At 38.0% G+C, this 23,533-nt stretch overlaps 1 protein-coding gene across 1 annotated transcript in view; it reads left to right on the forward strand.

The window, feature by feature from the left end:
- Nucleotides 1–15,391, forward strand: part of PTPRC (protein tyrosine phosphatase receptor type C) — a 96,594-nt gene extending 81,203 nt beyond the window's left edge. Inside the window, exons 20-31 of the mRNA XM_081946449.1 lie at nucleotides 594–691; nucleotides 1,604–1,729; nucleotides 2,354–2,511; nucleotides 2,841–2,976; nucleotides 3,567–3,716; nucleotides 4,498–4,588; nucleotides 6,724–6,857; nucleotides 7,991–8,113; nucleotides 9,451–9,573; nucleotides 10,952–11,133; nucleotides 13,274–13,409; nucleotides 14,040–15,391. Coding sequence (XP_081802575.1) covers nucleotides 594–691; nucleotides 1,604–1,729; nucleotides 2,354–2,511; nucleotides 2,841–2,976; nucleotides 3,567–3,716; nucleotides 4,498–4,588; nucleotides 6,724–6,857; nucleotides 7,991–8,113; nucleotides 9,451–9,573; nucleotides 10,952–11,133; nucleotides 13,274–13,409; nucleotides 14,040–14,318 — 1,736 coding nt within the window. The 3' untranslated portion in view covers nucleotides 14,319–15,391. The remainder of the gene's footprint in view (nucleotides 1–593; nucleotides 692–1,603; nucleotides 1,730–2,353; nucleotides 2,512–2,840; nucleotides 2,977–3,566; nucleotides 3,717–4,497; nucleotides 4,589–6,723; nucleotides 6,858–7,990; nucleotides 8,114–9,450; nucleotides 9,574–10,951; nucleotides 11,134–13,273; nucleotides 13,410–14,039) is intronic.
- Nucleotides 15,392–23,533: the final 8,142 nt, after the last annotated feature.

Below are 23,533 nucleotides of genomic sequence, written 5' to 3' on the forward strand. Positions count from 1 at the left end.
CAACTGATTGAAATGACCTATGATTCCTGTAAATAAAATTAAGTACATATCCGTGGATATTAATGAAAATTACTTCTAAAACAAGCATGTATTAGGAAAAAATATCACCCAGAGTCAGATGCAGAGGTGGGTGGCTCCTGGTTCAGCCCAATTGGGCGAACCAGTAGGGGTAGCGATGGGAGGCTCCGCCCACCCACCCAGACGCTTCTGCACATGTGCAGAAGCATCACTAGCGCGAGTGATCGCACGAGCGAACTTGTAGTAAAAATAAATGGAAACCCACCACTGGTCAGGTGATAGTCAGGTTTAATAAATGATTATTATTAAAATATACAAAATTTCATGACTATATGAATATTTGCATGTGTGTTTCTCCGGTGCTAGTTCTATTTGGAGAAAGTAATGTTCTGCTAACCACAGAAAAAGAACACTTTTGCAAATATTCATGCTGCGGAAAAACCAAAGAAGCTATGAGATGCAATCCATTTAGGGCTGGAGAAAGGAAAATGTAGTGACATTTCAGGTGACAAATTAGCCCATCCCTAATTATCACCTTGAAATGCTTCACGTGATCAAAGCAATATTTTTGGCAGGTCCCAAGGAAGAGACAATAGATGATTTCTGGAGAATGATCTGGGAACAAAAAGCAACCATTGTTGTCATGGTGACTCGCTGTGAGGAAGGCAACAAGGTGAGCAGAAAATATCCATTGTGTTATTTATTAGTCCCTTTACTTGAAAAAAAAAATCCTACTTTTAAACCATCCATTATTCCAGTATGTCAATGGCTACTTGAAAGTTGACACAATTTGCTTAGCTGATTAATTTAGTATGAAACCTCTTTGCTATAAGCTACCTGAAAGGATACATAATGGTCTTGCGGTTTTGCAGTTTGCCGTTTGTTTTATTAAGTGTATTTTAAGCAACTTAATCTGTTTCAGGGAAAAGATGGTTACAAAAGTGGAATGGGAGAAACAAGAATAGAAAATAGTTCTTACCTATGCTAATGGTAAATCTACGCTGGTATGGGGCCATAAAAAAAGATTTGATTTGATGTGAATGTTAAACTAGTTTCAAACTGTTATCATTTATTTTCTGGTGTGACCTATTTTTTATTCATGCTACCTGGAAGGCATAAAAGTGAACAACTATTTTAGTGTCTTCACCTGGAGTTGGCAAAGCTTGACATGCAGCATACACCCATCTAGCAATAGCAATAGCTGTTAGACTTATATACCGCTTCACAGTGCTTTTACAGCCCACTCTAAGTGGTTTACAGAGTCCGCATATTGCCCCAACAATCTGGGTCCTCATTTTACCAACCTCGGAAGGATGGAAGGCGGAGTCAACCTTGAGCCAGTGAGAATTGAACTGCTGGCAGTCGGCAGAATTAGCCTGCAATACTGCATTCTAAACACTGCGCCACCATGGCTGTTTTTAATCTAAATATATTTTGCTTTGGTTCATTGTGTAAAGGTGTCATTCGATGATATACCCAATAACAAAGACAAACTGAAAATCTATGCAACTCATTAGGTTAGCAAAAAGCAGAATGTGTCTGTTCCATCCTGCCCAAATAGTTGAGCATCTTTGTATTTCCATAGATCAAATGTGCCAAGTATTGGCCATCAATGGAAGAGGAGAGTGCATCTTATGGGGACATTATAGTAAGCATAAATGAATGCAAAGTGTGTCCAGATTACATAATTCAGAAGCTGCACATCAACCATGTAAGTAAGAACACCAAAACTTATAAGAGTTTGCTCAATAATTATAGTAAGTAAGGGGGATGACCTGGTCAGAACTGTTACCTAGCCAAAGAGGACTGAAACTTTCTCCGGGTACTGAGAAACAAGACACTATCTAGAAGGAACTCAGGCAAATGACTTTCTGATTTACTGGACTATAACAAGGAGATTTGCAACTATATCTAGTATTATAGCCTATGTCAATAAAGTATAGTTTTAGTCTTCCAGTGGAATTCATTTTCTCTCTAGTCTACCTGGTGGGCTGACAGAACTAGATATTATCTATGAGACAGTTCATGTAACACCCAGATGATAGTTATAATATCCAAATGGCTAGAATCATGAGGTGTGAACCAGTGGTTTACTGATTCATATCTCATTTTCTTTATCCCGCACCTACATATCTACTGTGTAAATTTTGCCTGGTTAGGGTTAGGCTTATATTTACTGGATTGTCCTGAAGAAGTCTTAACAAAAGTTGCTGGGAATACGTGTTGATGGCATTTCATAATCTTATTTGCCTCTGGCTTATGTCATACTAATCAATGATTGCTACATGGACCTTTTGATATATAACTGACATTAAACTGTCTTTTATTTTCCCAGAGAAGAGAGAAGTCAGCAGGAAGAGATGTGACCCACATTCAATTTACAAGCTGGCCAGATCATGGGGTACCTGATGACCCCCATCTTCTGCTCAAGCTGCGCCGCCGAGTCAATATTTTAAGCAACTTCTTTAGTGGCCCAATAGTAGTCCATTGCAGGTAAAATAAATTTTGCTCAATTGATCTTCCTTTACACATGTGTTTAGATGATACTGATAAAACCTGCTATAATGATAAGAACACACAATTTTTACTAAACAATTTAAGCAATACGTTTGCTTAAACTTTACTTAACAATTTAAACAATAAAGGGATGTTATAAATGTGTAACTAGAGGAATAAATTTATCAGACACCAAAATCTCTGTGAGTTCAGTTGAACTGATTTAAAGGCAAATCTCAGCATGTTTCCCATCATCTGTTAATCTTAACAACATCACTTTGAATGATGCTTGTTGCATTTTCTTCTTTTTTTTACGATTACGACAGTGCTGGAGTGGGACGGACTGGAACCTATATTGGGATTGATGCAATGCTGGAGGGATTAGAGGTTGAAGGACGAGTTGATGTATATGGATACATTGCAAAATTACGGCGTCAGCGATGCCTCATGGTTCAAGTGGAGGTATATTTAGAGTTTGATTAATTAGCACTGCCTTTCTGTAATGTATAAGATAATTGTCATCTTTGTTATATTGTGATATTTTACTTCACTTGCCCACAACTGTATATATTTCTGTAACAACAACCATAGAATTCAAAGATAAGAATTTGCTTATCTCCAGCAAATTCTTTAAAACAGAATTCCTATCAGGTCAATTTATCGTATATGCTATGGGCATTTTAAAGAATTTTATTTCATATAGAATATGGTGGTACCTTGGTACTCAACTGCTTTGAAACTCATCTAATGAATTTTTAGGTAAATTTTTTGTCCTGGTACACCTCATTTGTTTGGTTCTCAATACACAAGCTAGAACTTGTCGGTGTCATTTCCCTGTGACTCACTACATTATTCCTTACGGGAATTTTTTTTTTTTGGTACTCATCATTTTAGATACTTATCGTGCCTCCCCAAACCAATTAATGTTGAGTACCTAGGTACCACTGTATTTTACTTTATGCAATGTTGAATTGATTCAATTACCAGGTCCATTGTTATTGCAACTTTCCATTTCTGCCATTTACAAAATCTGCAATCCTTGGATCCATTAGGCACAGTACATCTTGATCCATCACGCTTTGGTTGAATATGTCCAATTTGGCGAAACAGAGATCTTTGTTTCAGAACTGCCCAACTATCTCAGTCAGCTAAAGAAAAAGGATTCTCTCAGTGATCCATCTCTGCTGGAAGCTGAATTTCAGGTAAATAGAGTTTCTTTCTCTGGCCATACAGAGACAGCCAGTCTAGTCTAATGGTTAAGGCACCAGGCTAGAAAGCAACAAACTGCGAGTTCAAGTTCCTCCTTATCCATGAAAGCTGGCTGGGTGACTTTAGAACAGTCACTCTTTTTCAGCCCAATTCACCTCACAGTGTTGCTATTGTGAGAAAATATAAGAGTGTTGGGTATGTTTGCTGGCTTGAGTTATTTGTGGTAACAACAACAGCAACGGGATATAATTAAATGAGGCAGTGCAGTGGCTTAGCAGCTGGAAATCCCACAACCCAGGTTCAAGACCTGAGCACCCTGCAATGGGGTGAGTTTCTGTCCTCACCCCAGCTCCTGCCCACCTAGCAGTTTGAAAGCATGCAAAAGCAAGTAGATAAATAGGTACCACTTTGGTGCGAAGGTAACAGCCCTTTGTGATGTCATGCTGGCCATGTGACCAGCATAACATGGCCTTGAAATGATGAGAACTGCCTCCTATAGTCAGCAACGATTAGCAGAGTAAAATCCACAGGGACTCCTTTTTTTATAAATAAATGAATGAAGTAAAATAAATACAGCAAATGACTGCTAAACTAACACTTTAATTTTAAGCAGAGGTGGGAATGTTAATACTCTGCATCATTGCAAGTTGGTTTCTGCTTATTTTAGTTGATTGGCATTTAAAATTAAGTAAACATAGAATAATGGTGAGATATAGTTGAGCATTTCTGCTTAGCTATAACTTTTTTTTTGATACATCTGGTTTTTTTTTTTAGCGACTGCCTTTATACAAAAACTGGCAGAATCAGAAAGCTGGTAGAAAACAAGAGAACGCAGAGAAAAACAGGAGTGCCACAGTAATTCCATGTGAGTATTGCGAGGTGAAGTCTACAAATCATATATATCTACTGTTTTAACTGATCCAACTGATTTAAAAAAAATAACATTACATTTTAAAACAATTACACCTTTTATAACAAACAGTGTGGAAACTTTCTTTCCGCATCTTCTGTTCCTGTGAGAAGTCACACATTTCTCCAAGTAATTTGCAAAAGTAAAGACCCCCTAAAAACATTAGCTTTTGCCTCAGTCCTCTAAGCAATACAATCAATGGGGAGGGGGGAGAGAAAATCAAGAAATATAAGATGAATGGATGCACTTTTACTTCCTTTGGAATTTTACAACTCCAAGTCTTCCCAATCACTTTGATTTGTTAATTTTATATCCACTTTTTATAAAGACTCAAAATGTTGTACAGGTTATTTCCTCCTCCTAGTTTTTCCCCAGAGTAACAACCCCTCTGAGAGGGGTTGGGTTGAGAGTAAAGCGACCCAAAGTTACTCAGTGAGTTTCCATGGCTAAGGATGAACCTGGATTTCCCCAGTGCCTGTCCTTCTGGCTTCCCCATTGACTTGTGGGAAGCAATCAGAGAGCATTGGAAATGACTTCATGTAACCATGGCTGACCACGGCAGTGAGTCAGCATGGCAGTGCTGAAGTGGGCACAACATTTCCAAATGTAATCCTATGAGTGTAATGATCCTAGATTTGGATGCATTCTGTAAGTTCGCCCATTTGAGTTACCTTGGTTCAAAAACCGTTGCCTTACAATGCACCATTTCACCCAATTGAAGGTTACAAATAGACAGACATAAGAACTTTAGCAGTATATAGATAAATTAACATTAGCATTCTAAAGTTCACATGGAAACCGAGGAGGAGCCAACTCAGAGCTTACAACATAAATACTAAATACCTATGCTGACTCTTGCTTGTCAGGAAGTGGGCTGCTTCTTTTGTACTCAATGAAGGTGTGCATTTTCTGAAGTAGCCCAATAAGACTGAGTGGTGTTATTTAGTGGCCAAAGAATGAATACTTAGTGGTCAAGGAATGCTGATTGACTGCTGTAGAAGACAAGAGAGAAAGAGAGAGAGAATGAGAATTAGAAGAGTGGAAGAGTGGCATGAAATATCATAGACTCAAGCAGGCCTGCCTGACTACCTGGAACACCAATGAAGATACAGAAGGATCTTGACAAACTTGAACATTGGGCACTATCTAATAAAATGAAATTCAATGGTGAAAAGAGTAAGGTTCTACATTTCGGCAACAAAATCGAAATGCACAGGTACAGTATAGGTGATACCTTGCTCAACAGTAGTAACAGTGAAAGGGATCTTGGAGTCCTAGTGGACAACCATTTAAATAAGAGCCAGCAGTGTGCAGCAGCTGCCAAAAAAGCCAACGCAGTTCTAGGCTACATAAACAGAGGGATAGAATCAAGATCACATGAAGTGTTAATACCACTTTATAATGCCTTGGTAAGGCCACACTTGGAATACTGCATTCAGTTTTGGTCGCCATGATATAGAAAAGATGTGGAGACTCTAGAAAGAGTGCAGAAAAGAGCAACAAAGATGATTAGGGGACTGGAGGCTAAAACATATGAAGAACGGTTGTAGAAACTGGGTCTAGTTTAATGAAAAGAAGGACTAGGGGAGACATGATAGCAGTGTTCCAATATCTCAGGTGCTGCCATAAAGAAGAGAGAGTCAAATTATTCTCCAAGGCACCTGAGGGTAGAACAAGAAGCAATGGGTGGAAACTAATCAAGGAGAGAAGCAACTTAGAACTGAGGAGAAATTTCCTGACAGTTAGAACCATTAATCAGTGGAACAGCTTGCCTCCAGAAGTTGTGAATGCCCCAACACTGGAAGTCTTTAAGAAGATGTTGGATAGCCATTTGTCTGAAACGGTATAGGGTTTCCTGCCAAGGCAGGGGGTTGGACTAGAAGACCTCCATGGTCCCTTCCAACTCTGCTATTGTATTGTATTGTAAGATCCAGCTTGTGTGATTAAAATAATTATTTGTATAATTTCTTCTAGACTAACAGGACTGAGAAGCTGCCATAGCTTTTGTAGTGGTTTATGAATAACTGAGATGTGCTATTAACGTCTATGAAGCTATTTGACTTGTATGTTCTGACTATCTTGTGGTGCAGATGATTACAACAGAGTGTTATTCAAACACGAAGAAGAAGGAAACAGAGAGTGTGAACAAGATGTCGATTCATCTGACGAGGATAGTGATTGTGAAGAGGAACCCAACAAATACATCAATGCTTCCTTTATACCCGTATGTGTACTTGATTCATTTTGCCACTGCCATAGGTCTCTGAAGTCACAGTTATTTTCCAACTTTTAAAAAAAAAAATCATTTAATGAAAAGGCATTTTTCATAACATAGAAACTTAAAATGTCCTTATAAGATTTCTTTGCGGATGTTAAAAGTATCTGTTTTCTTCCCCTCCTACATTCAATGGATATTATTAGTAGTGTACGGCATTGCTACAGGTTTCAGGAGACCACAATGCTACTGCAGAGTAGTAGTTTGGCTTGCCAAGGTACTAGCCTGTTATAGGAAATGCTTGCAAGCTTCCTAAGGCATGCCACAGGAAGGCGAGCTGGTTTCACACCAGAGGGAAAGTAGCTCTTCCTGCAGTGTCAACCAAGCAAGCCCCCCCCCCCCTTCCTGGAGTTGCCTCACAAATGGACAATGCAACTGGGAAGAGCCATCAATTATCTGACTGCCTGCACAGAGCACCAGCTCATCTCCCCACCAAAGTGGTTCTTATCTATTCTTGAACTTTGTATCAGGAATTAACTAAATCAATAGAGATTTGCCTTTGTTTGTTTGTTTTATTTGATTTCTCCCAATTGCATGGATGATCTTTAAAGCAAGTTACCAACTACTGGGACACGGTGGCTCAGTGGCTAAGACGCTTAGCTTGTCGATCAAAAAGGTTGGCAGTTCGGTGGTTCAAATCCCTAGCACTACGCAATGGAGTGAACTCCTGTTAGTTGTCCCAGCTTCTGCCAACCTAGCAGTTCAAAAACATGTAAAAATGCAAGTAGAAAAATAGGAACCACCTTTGGTGGGAAGATAACAGTGTTTGGTGCGCCTTCAGCGTTTACTCGTGCCAACGTCTCATGACTGGGAGACGTCTTAGGACAGCGCTGGCTCTTTCGGCTTTGAAATGGAGATGACCACTGCCCCCTAGAGTTGGGAATGACTAGCACATATGTGGAACCTTTAGAGGAGGAACCTTTATATTTACCAACTTTTAAGTGATGTCAGACAGTGATTTATCTTTCATTTCTTTCCTTTAATTTATCATGTATTCAATTTATCTGTATTGGTATATGTTACTCCCTGCATATTTTCATACTATTGGTTTTTAATTTTTAATTTTTTAAACTATTAAACAGAGTTACTGGGTTCAAAATGGAATTATAGCAACACAAGGACCACTTCCAGAAACAATAGGTGACTTCTGGAACATGATTTATCAAAAGAAAGTCAAAGTTATTGCAATGCTGACAGACAATCAGGTGAGCAAATGTATTTCTCTATGGTCAGACTGTGATGTTTCTGTTATGGAAAAATGCCAATTTCAATTTTCTAAACCAAACACTGTAGAAATACCCTTATTGAAAGCATATCTATTAGGAAACAAAATATACCGATTGAATCTAGGCTCAGTGGTACCTACTCCTAGGTGGAAAGACGTGATTGTAAGTAGTTAAGTATTTTTATTTATCAAGAAATATGGGTTTAGAAAATGATATTCAGTATGTTATAGTGTTGAGTTCATATATTAGTTTAAAAATGCAAACTTAGGTTAATTTAAAAAAACTAAACAAACTTCTCCCTAAATATCATCCACAATTAAAAATGAAATATTCTGGAGCTATTTGGCCTTTCACATTTACATTAGCATTTACAAGAATTTGTGAAAGAAGCTTCAATACATTTCATCTAGGCAATTCATTTCTAGTTTTCCTCAGCCTGTTTTCCTATTTCTCACCATACCGCTAATTTGGCATATCTAAATAATAGATCTGTGCACACATAAGAGTAGTAAAATAGGGCTTTGTGCTACATGACTGTTAGGGGGTATCTCCGTTGGGAGATAGAAAGTAGCACAGCGGAATGTGCAGCCGGAGAGAAAAACGTTGCTAGTAGAAAAACACACGAATAGAAAAACACACGAATAGAAAAACACACGAATAGAGTCACAAACACTGCTAGTAAAATTAAGTAGCTTTACTACTAAAGTCGCTTCACAAGCAGTGATAGTAGATAGTAGATATTAGTCCAAACACAATTCAAAAAACAAACAATTGCTTACAGTCGCAGTTCACGTTCCAGTCATCAAGCATAGGACAAGCAGAGAGAGAATCAGAGAGAGAATGAGCTCTCCTGCCTTCCTCTTATAGCAAAGCTAATTACATCTGTTACGTTTTGTTGTTAAGTGAGACATTTGTTAAGTAAGCTTTGTCCCATTTTATGACCTTTCTTGCCTCAATTGTTAAGTGAATCACTGCAGTTGGTAAGTTAGTAACCTGGTTGTTAAGTGAATCTGGCTTCCCCCCAACTTATCAGAAGGTCACAAAACATGACTTTGGGACACAGCAATTGTCATAAATATGAGCCGGTTAACAAGCAGCTGAATTTTGATCACCTGATCATGGGTCAAAGATCATAACTGTAAAAATGGCCGTAAGTCACCTTTTTCAGTGCCGTTGTAACTTCAAACAGTTGCTAAACAAATGATTGCAAATTGAGGACTACCTGTATATTGCTCTTACATAATTTGGTTCAAGACAACTCATTTTATTTTGTCCTGATTTGAACACACACCGATTTGGTCTTTCTTCAATTCTAGGAACTCTGTGCACAGTATTGGCAAGAAGAAAAAACGACATATGATAATATCACTGTTGAACTAAAAGACAGCAGCTGCAGCCCCAGTTATACCATGCGTGCCTTTGAGATAACTCACGTAAAGGTACAAGGACTATTTATTCATCCTTATCTACTTCGTCTCTGGCTTCTCTGCACTTCTAAAGTTCTGTTTTCCACTTCCTTTGGTGTCCCTGTTTGTTTCTATATTTTATTAATATCATGAAGCAATTCTGGGTTTATTTTAAATGCTACAACACTATAGATATTTTCAAATGCTGAACTGATGGAGATACATAAACATTTATTTTAATGCACACAGCTTGGAGACAAACTATAGTTGTTCAAATGATTCAATGTAGCATGTAGGAAGAAGGCATATTTAGCAAACATTCTCAACTTGATGCTCTTCAGCTGTGCTTGACTTCAAATATTATGATTCAGCCAACCTGATGAACCTTGACCATATTTTCTGGGGATTCTAATGATCTCCAACATACTAGGAATGTATCTTGAATTTAAACCAGGATGTAGAGTCCCTTCCCTTCCTTTCCCTTCCCTAGCCTATGTATGATTGGTTTTTTTGCAGTAATCTTATTTTTCTGCTTAAATAATTTTATTTTGTTGTATCTCTTTCAAGTATACCATTTCAATATGGTTGAACACATGAACAGAAATAGAAACAATAACAAAAAGGCTATGAGGATTGACCTGTTACTAGAGAAAACGAAAGTACAAACCAGCAAGTATTGTAGAAACAGGATCCAATCTGGGCTGGTCACTGGGACCAGATATTTAGTCTTCCAAGCTTTAGGACTCATGATGGACTCCATCCTCGGGGAACTTCTTTCTAACTTCTCTCCAACACATTCTGCACGAGAGAATTTCCCTGAGGATGGGCTCCAGCATGAATCCGAAACTTGGAAGATTAAACCTCTGGTCCCAGTAACCAACCTAGATCAGATTCTGCAACAAAACCTTGGTGCATATGTATTTGCCTTAATTCATTTTAGAAATAGCCTAGTCAATGAGATATTGGAGAACAGGTCTGTGAGAGTCACCTACATATTAGTGCGAAATCCCTCTTAAAAGTTTGTGTCACTTACATCTAGTTGCAGGTTGGTGTTTTCCTTTATATGAAAACGTTGGATTGAGGAGAATTCTGTCTCCACTGCAGGCAGAAGATAACCCCATACAGTGACAGAAATGTCAACTTGTGTTTTTATTTGACAAACTGGAGCAAGGCACTAAGCAATTAAACACTTTCATAATCTCAGTAAAGAAGCTCATTGCTCCTAAGATTTTAGGTAATGTTTTGAGGAAGCCTTAGTGGAGTCTTTTGCTTTCAGCAGCAAAAGTCATCATTTGGGTCAGCGTTATGACGGACTTTCCAGGTTCAGCATTTTGATCTTTGTGCATGTACATGTAAGGAGCCTCAGCTCTAAACATGTGTAGATTGTTTTTTGTTCTGGCATCTGTTACAGAGGAAAGACAGCAGAAAAGTCTTTCAGTATCAGTACCATAAATGGGATAGTTCTGCTCTCCCAGAAAACCCCCAAGACTTAATCACCATGATCCAGAATCTCAAACAAAAGTTTTCAACCCAAGATGGAGCTGAAGCAAATTTGAACAAGAGCAAGAACGTTCCACTTGTTGTCCACTGTGGGTAGGTACCACCTTTAGAGGTATTTTGACATGCTTTGAGGTGTGCCTGTTGCATATATAATGCTTTCATCTTTATATTGGAGTAGGTTATGTTCTATAGTTCTTGATCCCGAGGCAGAGTACAAATTTATAGTATGAGTCCCATAAATAGAAAAGCTCTGCCCTTGCTAAAAAAAGGGGGGAGGGAGTGATAATATCAGGTCCAAGAAACAAAGTTGATTTAACAGTATTTATTATTCTTCACCTATAGACAGAATCTTGCCAGAGAAAAACAACCATTTGTATAACTACAATATACTCTGGGAAAAGCTAAGAAGGAGCCCTTTTAATTCTTTTCCTGCCAACCAATCTTTCTAAAGTCCACTGCCTTTTTGCCCTTGGAAAGCAGCCCCTCCCTCCTGAGAATCCACACCACTTTGTTCCACAGACAGGAATGATAACGAATCTTTCATGCTATTATACAAATTATTTGTTCAAAAACGCAACACTATTTATTGCTGAATTAAACTAATTTATGTAGCCACCAATTTAACAAACAAGAAACTCCTGGTGGCACACAGCTGTGCTAAAAGGAGTTCAATTATCCATTTTATATCCATTTTGTAATTTCTATACTGCTTTAGTCTACAGCCGTGATGGCAAACCTATGGCACGCGTGCCAGAGGTGGCACATAGAGCCCACTCCCCTTGCTGGCATGCATGCTGTCTCCCCAGGTCAGATCTCCGTGGTATTTCTTTTGTGAGCGTCTGTTTTCCTGCAAATGATGAAACAGGAACATGAAAGAGCTGCGCTGGGGGTGTTGGGATGCCATGCCTCCCGCTGGCCAGCAGTTTGTGCATTTGGTGTCTAAAAGATCTAGAGTCTATTTTTCCACAGGACACCCTTGAACATGGTGGCTACATATTAACCAGGACCAAACTCTGGAATAAGTATTCATTCTCCCTGAATTCAAAACTGTTTTATCTTTATCTATGAAACATCTGTAATCCAGTGCAATGCAGATTCTCACAGAGAGCTTACAGCACTTCCTTCATAGAGACAACTCAGCAAAAGTTTGGTGCTACTATAGAGAAAAGCGGAGCTCTGAAAGCATGACGGTGTACAAATGTGTTAAACCATAGTTTGCTCTTCACCTATCTTTACACAATGATTAATAATTAGAAATTTGGACAAGGCTCAGAAAATGTGAAATGAAACAGGGCAGCGCAAACCTACCGTGTTCAACTGTACTTTGTTAATTCACATATGTAACCAATAAGCCAACAAGCAAGATGGAGAGCGAGATGGGCAGCATATAAATAATAAAATAAAATAAGGTTAAATTGTATATCAATAATCTATACTTTGCACAGATCCCTAAATCAAAACCTAAGGCTTCAATTCAAGGTTCCATACTAATCTCTTGGACCTATTTCCAAGGAACCATGGATTATTGTTCTTAATCCCCCTTGTATTATTCAACTGTTAATTCATTTGAATGTTCTTTTTGTTTCTTCACTTATCTCAAAAATGGTAGTAACATTTCTTTTAATATCAAAGTAAGTTGTTTGTTTTTCACCTACATTTTAAGAACTTCTGTTAATTTAGGATTTAGCAATTCTTTCTAATTTCTTCTATAGTAGTTGTACATATGTTGTAGAGGTAGTCCTCAACTTACAACAGTTCACTTAGTGACCGTTCAAAGTTACAACACTGAAAATAGTTACTTACAGCCATTGTTCACACTTATGACCATGGCAGCATCCCCGTGATCACGTGACTTTTACATTCAGATGCTTAATAACTGACTCACATTTATGACGGTTGCAGTGTCCCGGAGTCATGTGATCCCCTTTTGCAACCTTCTGACAAGCAGGGTTAATGCGGAAACCAGATTCACTTAACAGCCGTGTCATTCATTTGACAACTGCCATGATTCACTTAACAACTGTGGCAAGAAAGGTTGTAAAATGGTGCAAAACTCAACTTAACAAATTTCTCACTTGGCAACATTAATTTTGGGCTCAATTGTGGCCATAATTTGAAGACTACCTATACTATGTTAAGCTTTGTTGATCTTTCCATTTTACTGCTGCTGCTAACTAGTAATTTTGATTTTGATATATATCTATATCTATATATTTAATATATATTTTTATAGTGATGGTTCTAAACAAACGGGAGTATTTTGTGCTTTGCTAAATCTCTTGGAATGTGCTGAGAATGAAGGCGTAATCGATGTTTTCCAAGTTGTGAAAGCTCTTCGTAGAGCCAGAACAGACATGATTTCCTCCTTTGTAAGTAAATATATTAGTAGTTAATTGCTTTTATTTTCTTTTTTAAAGTCTATCTGTTCTATAGAAATACTTCCACTGTCATTACCATTCAGTAGGAAAATGTCCAGAGTCCAAACAATGATTGCTTTGCTGGTGTATTTTGCCTTATTATTTATTTTGGATGGTCATTTAATTCTTGAATACTGAACATATTTGCTAGTAATAAAGTAGGCCACACATACTTTGTTGAATTGAAGAAGTAACTACTGGGTAAATTTGGCTTCTGTTCTGTGTATATTTAAGGGAGGGGGATACTTTCCCGTCCCTGCTGTGGGACCCTCTGCTATAACTCGGTGCTATAACAGGGAGGGATGGTAAGTGATGGACAAGTGACAATCTATCGTTTATGAAATCTTGCCAGTGGCTACTCATATCTTCTATTTAAGAATCCTTTATAAAGGCTCCTTGTGTTCATGAAAACCAAATGTGAGAGTAGCAGAACTTTATAAACACTGACAAATATTAACTAATTCAATCTAGGCACTATATTGTGTCTTTGTCTCAGGTTTTGGAGCATTAACATATCATTAAGTAAAACTACATGATGGATTTGCACATATGCTAACTCTCTCTTTTTTAAATGCCATTTAGGATGCTTATCAATTTCTATATGATGCTATTGCAAGCCTGTATCCTGCCCAGAATGGACAGCTACAAAATGCCCAATGCCATGAACAAATTACTAACACCCAGAATGAAGTCAAGAAGGAAGAAGAGAGTAACTCTTTGGAATCTGATTTCCAACTTATGAGTCAAGAAAGTGGAAATGATGCTGAGATATGTAATGATTTCAAAGCCAAGGATACATCTAGGGAAGCAGAGAGTTCTATTAATGGACCTACAAATCCAGTTTTAAGTGACATGGCTTAGAATTTGAATCAATCCTCGGTCCACACCATAGAGAATATTCCTCGAAAAGAAAATTGAAACCAGAATATTAGAAATGGCATTCCTTTACAGAACACATCTTGTAAAATGCAAAGGATTATTTTCCTCCCAGGAACAATATGGAAGAATGAGAAACTTTTGGGTAGATATAATAAGACTGTGAATTTTGTATGTGTGTTTGTATAGAATTTTAATCACTGGCTGTGATTTGTGCTGTTTAATATTTTTGGAAGTACAGCATACTTTTTTTTTATAAAGGTCTTTTCCATAGTTCCAAAAGAAGAGAACTGCTCTTCTCTTCCTTGTTGTTGTTGTTAAGAGGAAAGAAAGTTATTCATAAAAAGTTTTGTCTGTGAAAATATTCAGGTTGGTCTCCATCCAGAAAGAAAGCACAACTCTGAATGCCCAGAGTTTGTTTTTTAAAAAAGGGGGGGATAAGGCTTCAAGTATAAGCTTGTAGTGACCATCTTGGTTTTTTTTAACCTTCCCTGCATATGCCATAATATATTTTTATATTGTATTAGGATATTGAAACAGGTTGTAGTCTTGCTGGTTACATTGTAATAATGAACTGAGACAACAGACAAATGTTATCAAAACAAGAGAGATGTAAAATAAAGTTTATGATTTGGGTTAGTATAAACGTGGACACAGAAACTGAGCAAAGAACCTGAAAAAGTTAAAATTACTTTGACTTGAGCTCAGCTAGTGAAAAAGAAGATTTTTTTTCAACAGCAATGTAAGAAGTATTTTGCCAAAGCACAACTTTCTAGTAAAAGTTTTTGAATTGCAAATCTAAACGTGACCTCAAGATGGCACTGTATGTACAAGAAATTCATCTGAATCACCAACAAATCTAAAGTTATGAATGCTGAAAGCTGCATAAACTTAATTCAGCTAACGTTTTTTTAGACATGTTAATACAGATGTTCTGTTTTGTACTCTGTTTCTACGGCTTGAATAGAAGTTTTATTTACAAGAGGCTATATTTTATTCTTTATAGTTTATTCCTTTGGAAAGGCTGCACTTTGTATTAAATTTTATATGGAGAAGTTTCTGTTGATTTTATTGTATTATTTTATAATATCAGAATATTATATTTTTGGACCATTCCTATTTTTTTTAAAAAAATAATGTATAGGATTTTTTTTATAAAGAAGAAAGTAAAATTATGATAAAAAAAAACTTCAGACAATACGAAAGGCTAAACCTTCAATATTTTATATATACAATATAACATTCATGTTTGTTTTTAAATAATTATCAATTATCAGCTACAAGTACTACCTACAACCTTGTTCTGAAGTTCGGATTGCTGCCCCCCCTCCCCTCCCATGGTCTATATTTGTATTTGACAAGCAATTCACATTTATGGCCATTTGCAGCACTGCAGAGTCACGTGGCCTCATTTTACAACTTATTTGTCGAAAATCAGATCTACTTCCGGCTTCTGGCAAAACCGTGAACCATTGATTGACTTAATGGCCATGGTAGTCAAGTCAATGACCATTGTAAAAAAGGTCCTAAAATTGCATCTGTCATATTTACAATTGTCATGACTTATGACCATGAGGGGCAGGCTCTATTATGGTCGTAAGTCAAGGACTATTTGTAAGGAAGCTTCTCAATGAGAATTTCAGAGAAAGAGGAAACAAAAAAAGTATGCAATTTTCACAAATTGGAATAATGGCAAAGGGGAGAGCCAGGAAATCAGAAAGGCTACGTGAGACTTCAAGTATAGAGTGCAAACCTTGCTTTCAATGCAGAGAAACAGAGAGACTGGCACAACACCTGTTAATGCAACTCTAAATTAATGCAACTTTTCTCTGGATCAAAGGAAGTGTGGAGGACAGCTGCACAACTCACAGGAAAAATTCAGCTGCTTTAAAGAGTGGCAGGTGGGTGTACATGACCACCTTCATGGGCTGGTTAAATGATTACTTGTGAATGGGTGTCATCTTGCAGTGATGATAAGAAGGGGAAAAAAACTACTAGGAAAACATGCATGGTACAGATCAGTGTTTTTCAATCTTGGCAACTTTAAGATGACTTGAATTCCTAGAATTCTCCAGCCAGCATGTTACAGTCCACTCTTCTTAAAGATATCAGCTTTGAAAAACACAGTTCTAATTGCAAATGGCCCCAGTCCTGAGAATATATTTAAAATTAGCTGGAAGATTAAATCACCTGCTATTTATTGGAAGACATTCCTGCCGGACAACTATACTGTTTTTGCATTGCATAATCAGGAATATTCTCTCTCTTAACACTTTTGCTGTCCGATTACCTTCTTGCTTCCATTTTGTCCTTTCCATTTAATGCTGTTTTTTTATTACTATTTTGTTCCTCTTGTTGTTGTTTTTTGAAGTTGCATGTGTGTGCATGAAATCTTAAATGTAGAGTCATCTATCTGAGTAAACGATGTATATACCAAGTGGACTTCAAACAACCCTTTAATGGGTTGGTAGAAAAAAGTCTCTGCAGCCCAGCTTCTCTGTCCATGATATTCTGAAGGTTTCTGTTGCACTTCATTAATTGCCCACCAGGTTGTGCTAAAATACTTCTAATGTATTGTCATTTTTAAATATGCACTGAAGCAAATACAGCAGGATGAAAAGGCTTATTGATGAAACTAATAATATTTCTAGTTCAGGTGTTTTTGATAATATCCTCTCACAGATCTCCAAACTGATGTTACTGCTGAAAGGAATCAAGTGTGCAAACAGATCTCCTCCTCTTCAACGTCCTTCCAATTTTAAGAGTTTTAATTACAATAGCAAAAATCTAATACAAACTAAACTTTCAGACAGAGAAGAGAATAGGGAACAAAAATGTGCATGAAAAAAATGAAAGAAAGAAAAAGAATACAATAAAGAAAAAGAAATATATAAAGAAATGTCCTCCAGCCTTTATCACAACAGGTATAAACAAATTTAGTAACTCTTCAATCTATGTAAGGTTACAGATATTTCTTCATCTTATGTCCCATCCTCTGTTTATAAGTAAATCCATAAACATGAAGTTTTCCAAGTTTCCTGGTGTCTGCAGAAAGTCCACAAAGGGTTCCCAGAATACTGAAAAAAGAAATGTCTTATTTTAACCTTGATAAAATAAACCAACTTTATATTCCTTACTTTTGTTTCCAACAGTTTTAATCTTTAACTCAGTCAGATATTGTCTTGGGATACAAAAAAATTGAGCAGAAACCAAATGCTATCACACAGATTTCTTCCAGATTTTAACAAGCCTCTTTTGTAGATCCAATAAGAAAACATTTTCCAGGTCATTGACCTGGTTTATTGTTTGCACTTCTCTTTTAAATTTTGAACCTTTGACCAATTTCTTTTGTATAGCCAGTAAAGTGTCCTTTTCCAAATCATTCTCTTGGCATGTCACTTGTAGTTCCAATACTTTTTCTATTTTATTCGATATAATTTGTTCTACATTCTTTCATTAACATATTTTAAACATAGTCTACTCATGGAAGCAAACATCATAATTGACAGTGTTGATATTGTAGTTACTAAGATAGGAAACACGCGCTGCTGAGCTAATTCTATTTTAGCGTAAAATCCATTAAAAAATCTTGGAAGTCTGAAAGTGCAAGGGTTCCCTTCTTTCTCTGCCCATTATGCAGTTATGGGTTATGCTGTCTCTTATCTGACCATTCTCTTTGCTCTGTCCCCCACAGTCATTCCCATATACTCTTACAGAGAGGGTGGGAAAATCTGCCCACAACACATCCAACAATACAGCATGCTCAAAGTCACCATCAAATATAAACAACAACAAAAAAAACCAGAATTCTGTTTCCAGGAGTTTAAACCACCCCCACCCCCACAAATATTGCAAGGTGTACTTTATCAGAACTTTAATCCTGAAATAAAAAATGAAATGCAAACTTTTTTTTAAAGGAGAAATGGATATATTTTGCAAAATGTAAGAATGAGCAACATTCTCAATCTACAAAAGCATAACACACAATACTAACCACCTTCATTGGTAGTTATTTTAAAATTCATCACATTGAAGGATAACGCTTCTTCATTTGGAGGCTTGATACAAAGATACAGTAATGATTTCAGGCATTTGGAAAGAGCAGTTCAGGGTAAGACCACACAAGAAAACAGAGTTTAATAAAATATAAGCCGACGTACAGGATATAGATTGAGCTTGGCCAAAAAAGAAAGAAAGAAAGAAACCAAAAAGAATTTCTTTATGCAGGTGTGCAGCTGTTGACCTACCAGACCTCTTTGGAGGAAGTGGGCATGCCAAATTAAACAGTGCATGTTGCTGCCAACTCTGTGCTTGTGAAACTTCCTTCAGCAGAAGCTTATATGAGGCAAGGAGTCATGCGTCATCACAGCTGAAAGCCTAATACTTATGGTAATGAACTTTTTGAAACTTTTTTCAACCAATGAAACTTTATTCTGCCAATTCACATGGTAATTTTTTTCTTCATCATATGGTCAAGAGCGAATTGCATGTATCTATTATCCCCCCCCAAATAAGACCCTGTCTTATATTTTTTTCTGCCACCAAAAAAGGCACCAGGTCTTATTTTGGGGGTGGATGTTGTCCAGTGACTCATCTCACTTGCGTGTCTTGGCCCCAGTCTCCTTTTCACTGTCAGAGGCCTTCAGGAAATTCTTCGGCAGCTGGCAAGGCTTTCCTGGAGGCCTCTGCAGCTGATAACAGAGCTGTGGATCTATCCGGAGCTCTGTTATTGGGTACAGAGGCCTTTAGGAAAGTCTTGTTCGCCTTGCTGGTTGCAGAAGAAATGAGCTGGCAAGGCAGGTGTCGAGGTTTGGCTGCAACTGTCCAAAGGTAAGTAGTAGGGCAGCTCCACCCCATCATCCCCACTCTAGCTTAATTTATATCCATGCACCCTGGAGTTTTAATTAGGGCTTATTTTTGGGTAAGGCTTATATTGGGTGCATGGGTAAAAATCAAGCTAGGACTTACTGTACTTTCAGCGTAGGTCATATTTTCAGGAAAACACAGCACCATCATGACTTAGTGATTTTGGCATCTTCTTATTTATTAAACAGATGTATATAGCCACCCAACTCACAGACAGGTGATTCCAAACAGCTTACAACATTTTAAATTCCATTAAAATCCCCACCCCACCCCTCCTCCATGGCAGCAACAATGCAATCAAATCAACCACTTGATTGGCTGTATCTTCATTTGCAATTCCCAGGCCCACAGACAAAACCATGGTTTTGGGTCCTTTCAGAAAAGCAACACGGCCAACCCAGCTGGGTTGCTTATCAATTAGATTGTCTGTGTTTGCATTTATTCAGCCCTGGGTGATTTTCTAAATTTCTTCAGATATATGCACTGGATCAGGCTATATCCAGGCCAATTAATCCATATACTTGGGTTGTATTTGGCTGGATCAAGGGTGTCAACATCACATCATCACGGTGTTATCATGTGACATATTGTGACTTTTCCCCCCTTCGCTAAATTGGGCCTGTGCGTGGCCAGTGCATGTGTCACGTTCCGGAGTTCACGTTGACTACAAACAGAGATTCAGTTTGTTTGGTGAAAAACTTTTATCTCTATCTAACAAACTACGTGATAACCAGCACTAAATGACAATGATACAAAGGTAATCAAATCCAAGTCAGTTCTAACCAAGTTAACACCATCACCCATATATATACCATTACCCCACCCAGCTCCACCCACAACTCCACCCAGATGACACCCACCCTCCCACCATCACCAATCACCATGACCCACACCTCCAGCCACACCCCCTCTCAGTATCATCATAGCCTCTTTCCTGGTTAGCAGCATCCGAGCAAAGAGTTACATCAGAGGAGGCAGTTGCACCTGGGTAGAAGAGTTACATCAGAGGAGGCAGTTGCACCTGAGTAGAAGAGTTACATCAGAGGAGGCAGTTGCACCCGGGTAGAAGAGTTACATCAGAGGAGGCAGTTGCACCCGAGTAGAAGAGTTACATCAGAATAGGCAGTTGCACCCGGGTAGAAGAGTTACATCAGAGGAGGCAGTTGCACCCGGGTAGAAGAGTTACATCAGAGGAGGCAGTTGCACCCGAGTAGAAGAGTTACATCAGAGGAGGCAGTTGCACCCGGGCAGAAGAGTTACATCAGAGGAGGCAGTTGCACCCGAGTAGAAGAGTTACATCAGAGGAGGCAGTTGCACCTAGGTAGAAGAGTTACATCAGAGGAGGCAGTTGCACCTGGGTAGAAGAGTTATATCAGAGGAGGCAGTTGCACCCGGGTAGAAGAGTTACATCAGAGGAGGCAGTTGCACCTAGGTAGAAGAGTTACATCAGAGGAGGCAGTTGCACCTGGGTAGAAGAGTTATATCAGAGGAGGCAGTTGCACCCGGGTAGAAGAGTTACATCAGAGGAGGCAGTTGCACCCGAGTAGAAGAGCCACATGCAGCTACAGGCTCAATCAACATCAGAGCGGCAACATCAACGTGAAAGCATTGCATGGTGGGCATGGTGATGGACAGGGTCCCCCTGGATGGCAGCCTGAGGGCTGACAGCATGATCCATCCACACTGCAGGCTGCGAATTTGACACCCCTGAGCTAGATACATACAACCAACTCTCAGAATGGTTTCTATTCTAGCGAAACTTATGATCTAAATAGGTTATATTGTTTTAAGGATATCATTCAGTGATTAGATATAGATTGGTTGCTACTTTAAGCTTCGGCTGAGATGGTGGATGAGAAAAGGTTTACTCTGGGTATCTGATGGATCTAAATGGCTTCCCAAAAGAATCTGAGTTTCCCTGCCTCTATTGCTAGCCAGCTGTGACTGATCTACAAAAAGCTACAATGGCTATTTATGTTGACATTTTCTTGCTATTTTCTCCAAAAAAAGATAAATTACTAGAAGTATTGCATGGATTGGGAAAGGCCATCTGGGAACTTCCAATTGTTTTAGACTTCAGAAAAAATAGCAAGGAATTACGAACATTCCTCTGCATATGTTCATTGTATTAGCCAAATGGAATGGAAAAATAAGATATTTTCTTGCTACAATTAAAATATGAAATGGAGAACAGTCAGTCAAAGGCCAGGCAAATCAAATTAGCTTATTCTGAATTACTAGGAATGTACATTATAAACAAATGGGGGAATATTATACATTGCAATTTGTCTTTAAATTAGAGTTAGCAGAAAATGTTTTTCTAGATAGACAATAATTTGACTCACCAAAAATTACCATAGGCTGGGTCACTTCAAAATCTAAGAGTTTTGCAAAAGAATAAACTTGTGTGGACTTGTCCTCCTTTGTTTAAAATGGAAAAAGCCCTTTATCAAAAAAACTCAATGAAACAGTGGAATCACCAATTCTTAATTGTATGGCATGCCTTTGCTGGCCAATGAACCCGGCAGTCACCCAATGGGATAAAATGTTTCTGGAGAGAAGTCATTTCTATATATACTATCATGATTTAAAGCCGGGTGCTCTTAATGGGAATGTACACATCAGGCCTACTTAATACTCTCATAAATAATTATTAAACATGTACAAGAAACTTCCAAATGAATCTACCAAGTGACCAGGCCAAGTCATCAAGCATGTTTTATACTATAGTCTGACTTTAAAAACAAACAAACACCTATGAACAGTAGATTCTCAAAAAATTATGTCACGTCAGATAACTTTGGAACGAGGTTTGATTTCCCTTGTCTGTATCACGATCCCAATAAAAAATATTCCCTTTTCATTTGATGATCAACTCCCACCTACTCCCAATAAATAAACATAAAAACATTTGGATCAGTGGTGGGTTCCAACCGGTTCGGACCGGTTCTGCCAAACAGTTAGCGCTGACTGCAAGCCGAGAGCGAACCGGTTCTCTGTAACCGTTAAAGTGGGCCCACCTGCCCGCCTTTGGATTATACTGACCTTTATTTCCACTTCTGAAGCCCGGCTGATCAGTGGCGGCAGATTGAATTGCCACTCATCAGCTGGTATCCTTGTTCCTTTCCTTGTTTGCAATGCGGAAGTTCAATTTTTGCTAAACTTTGCATGCACATGAAGCGAACTGGTTGTGCAGCCGGTAGGAACCCAACCCTGATTTGGATACACCCCAGAAGTGACTTGGCTAGAGAAAAATGGAGCTAAAGATAAAATGCATGTTTTCTTTGAAAAATATTCTGGTGGAAGGTTCCTCCCTGTAATCTTAGAAAACTTTTGCAAAAGAATCCAAAGAATATTCTTTTATATATATATATATAGTTTTTTTATATTTTTCCATTTTCATAACATATAATCACATGTATACTATTACATAGCCAACATCGTATTGTATTATTCATCTTACCATCAACTCCCAAAAACAATTATTGGCTCTTCTGCTCTCCATACACCATATTTGTCACTTACTTCTCCCTCTCTCCTCCCCCTCCCTACCTCCTTTCTTGCCTCTGTCACCCTTCTCTTCTCTACTTCCCCTTCCTCTCTCCTTCTCCTCTCTCCCTTTCCACTCCTCCTTTCTCTCCTCCTCTTCTCCCCCCGCCCTCTCTCCTATCCCTCTCTTTTTCCTTTACCTCTCTCCTCTACTTCTCTTCATCTCATTTACTTGGTGTATTTCAGCTTCATAGTGAGTTCCATTTTATATTGATGGTATTTATAATTCCTTTTCAGTATACATATTTAATTTTAACATATAGCTTCCTCTTTAAAAAAAGAGAGAAGAAAAAAGTATACATATATAGTCATTATTTTTTTTTAGGTATTGTAACTTATTTATTTATTCTTACCTCCTCTGTACGCTATATAATACTTTTGTACGTCGCCCCGAGTCCCTGTGGGGAAAGGGGGCGACTAATAAGTTCAAGTAATAAATAAATAATAAATAAATTATACTTTTAAACACACACACACCCAGTCTATCTTTGGCCTGGTTACAATTCCCAACTATTCTCATCATTATATTTATGTAATTATACATCCTTACATGGCCCCACTTTGTAATTCTGTCTTTAAATCTCAGTAGTTTCCCACTGTAAGTATATTTCATGTTCCCTCTCCATTTTTCCATATCTTGGTTTAGATTATCCTTAATTGTCTATAAATGGCAATCCTTACTGTTGAATGTTCATTACTATTCCCTTAATCTACTATATGGAATAACAAGCGGTACACATCTCACTTTGTTCATCATCTTAAAAGTTCTATATATGTCCATGTTT

Source organism: Natrix helvetica (genome assembly GCF_964273705.1).
Source record: "Natrix helvetica genome assembly, chromosome: 3".
Taxonomy (NCBI): Eukaryota; Metazoa; Chordata; class Lepidosauria; order Squamata; family Natricidae; genus Natrix; species Natrix helvetica.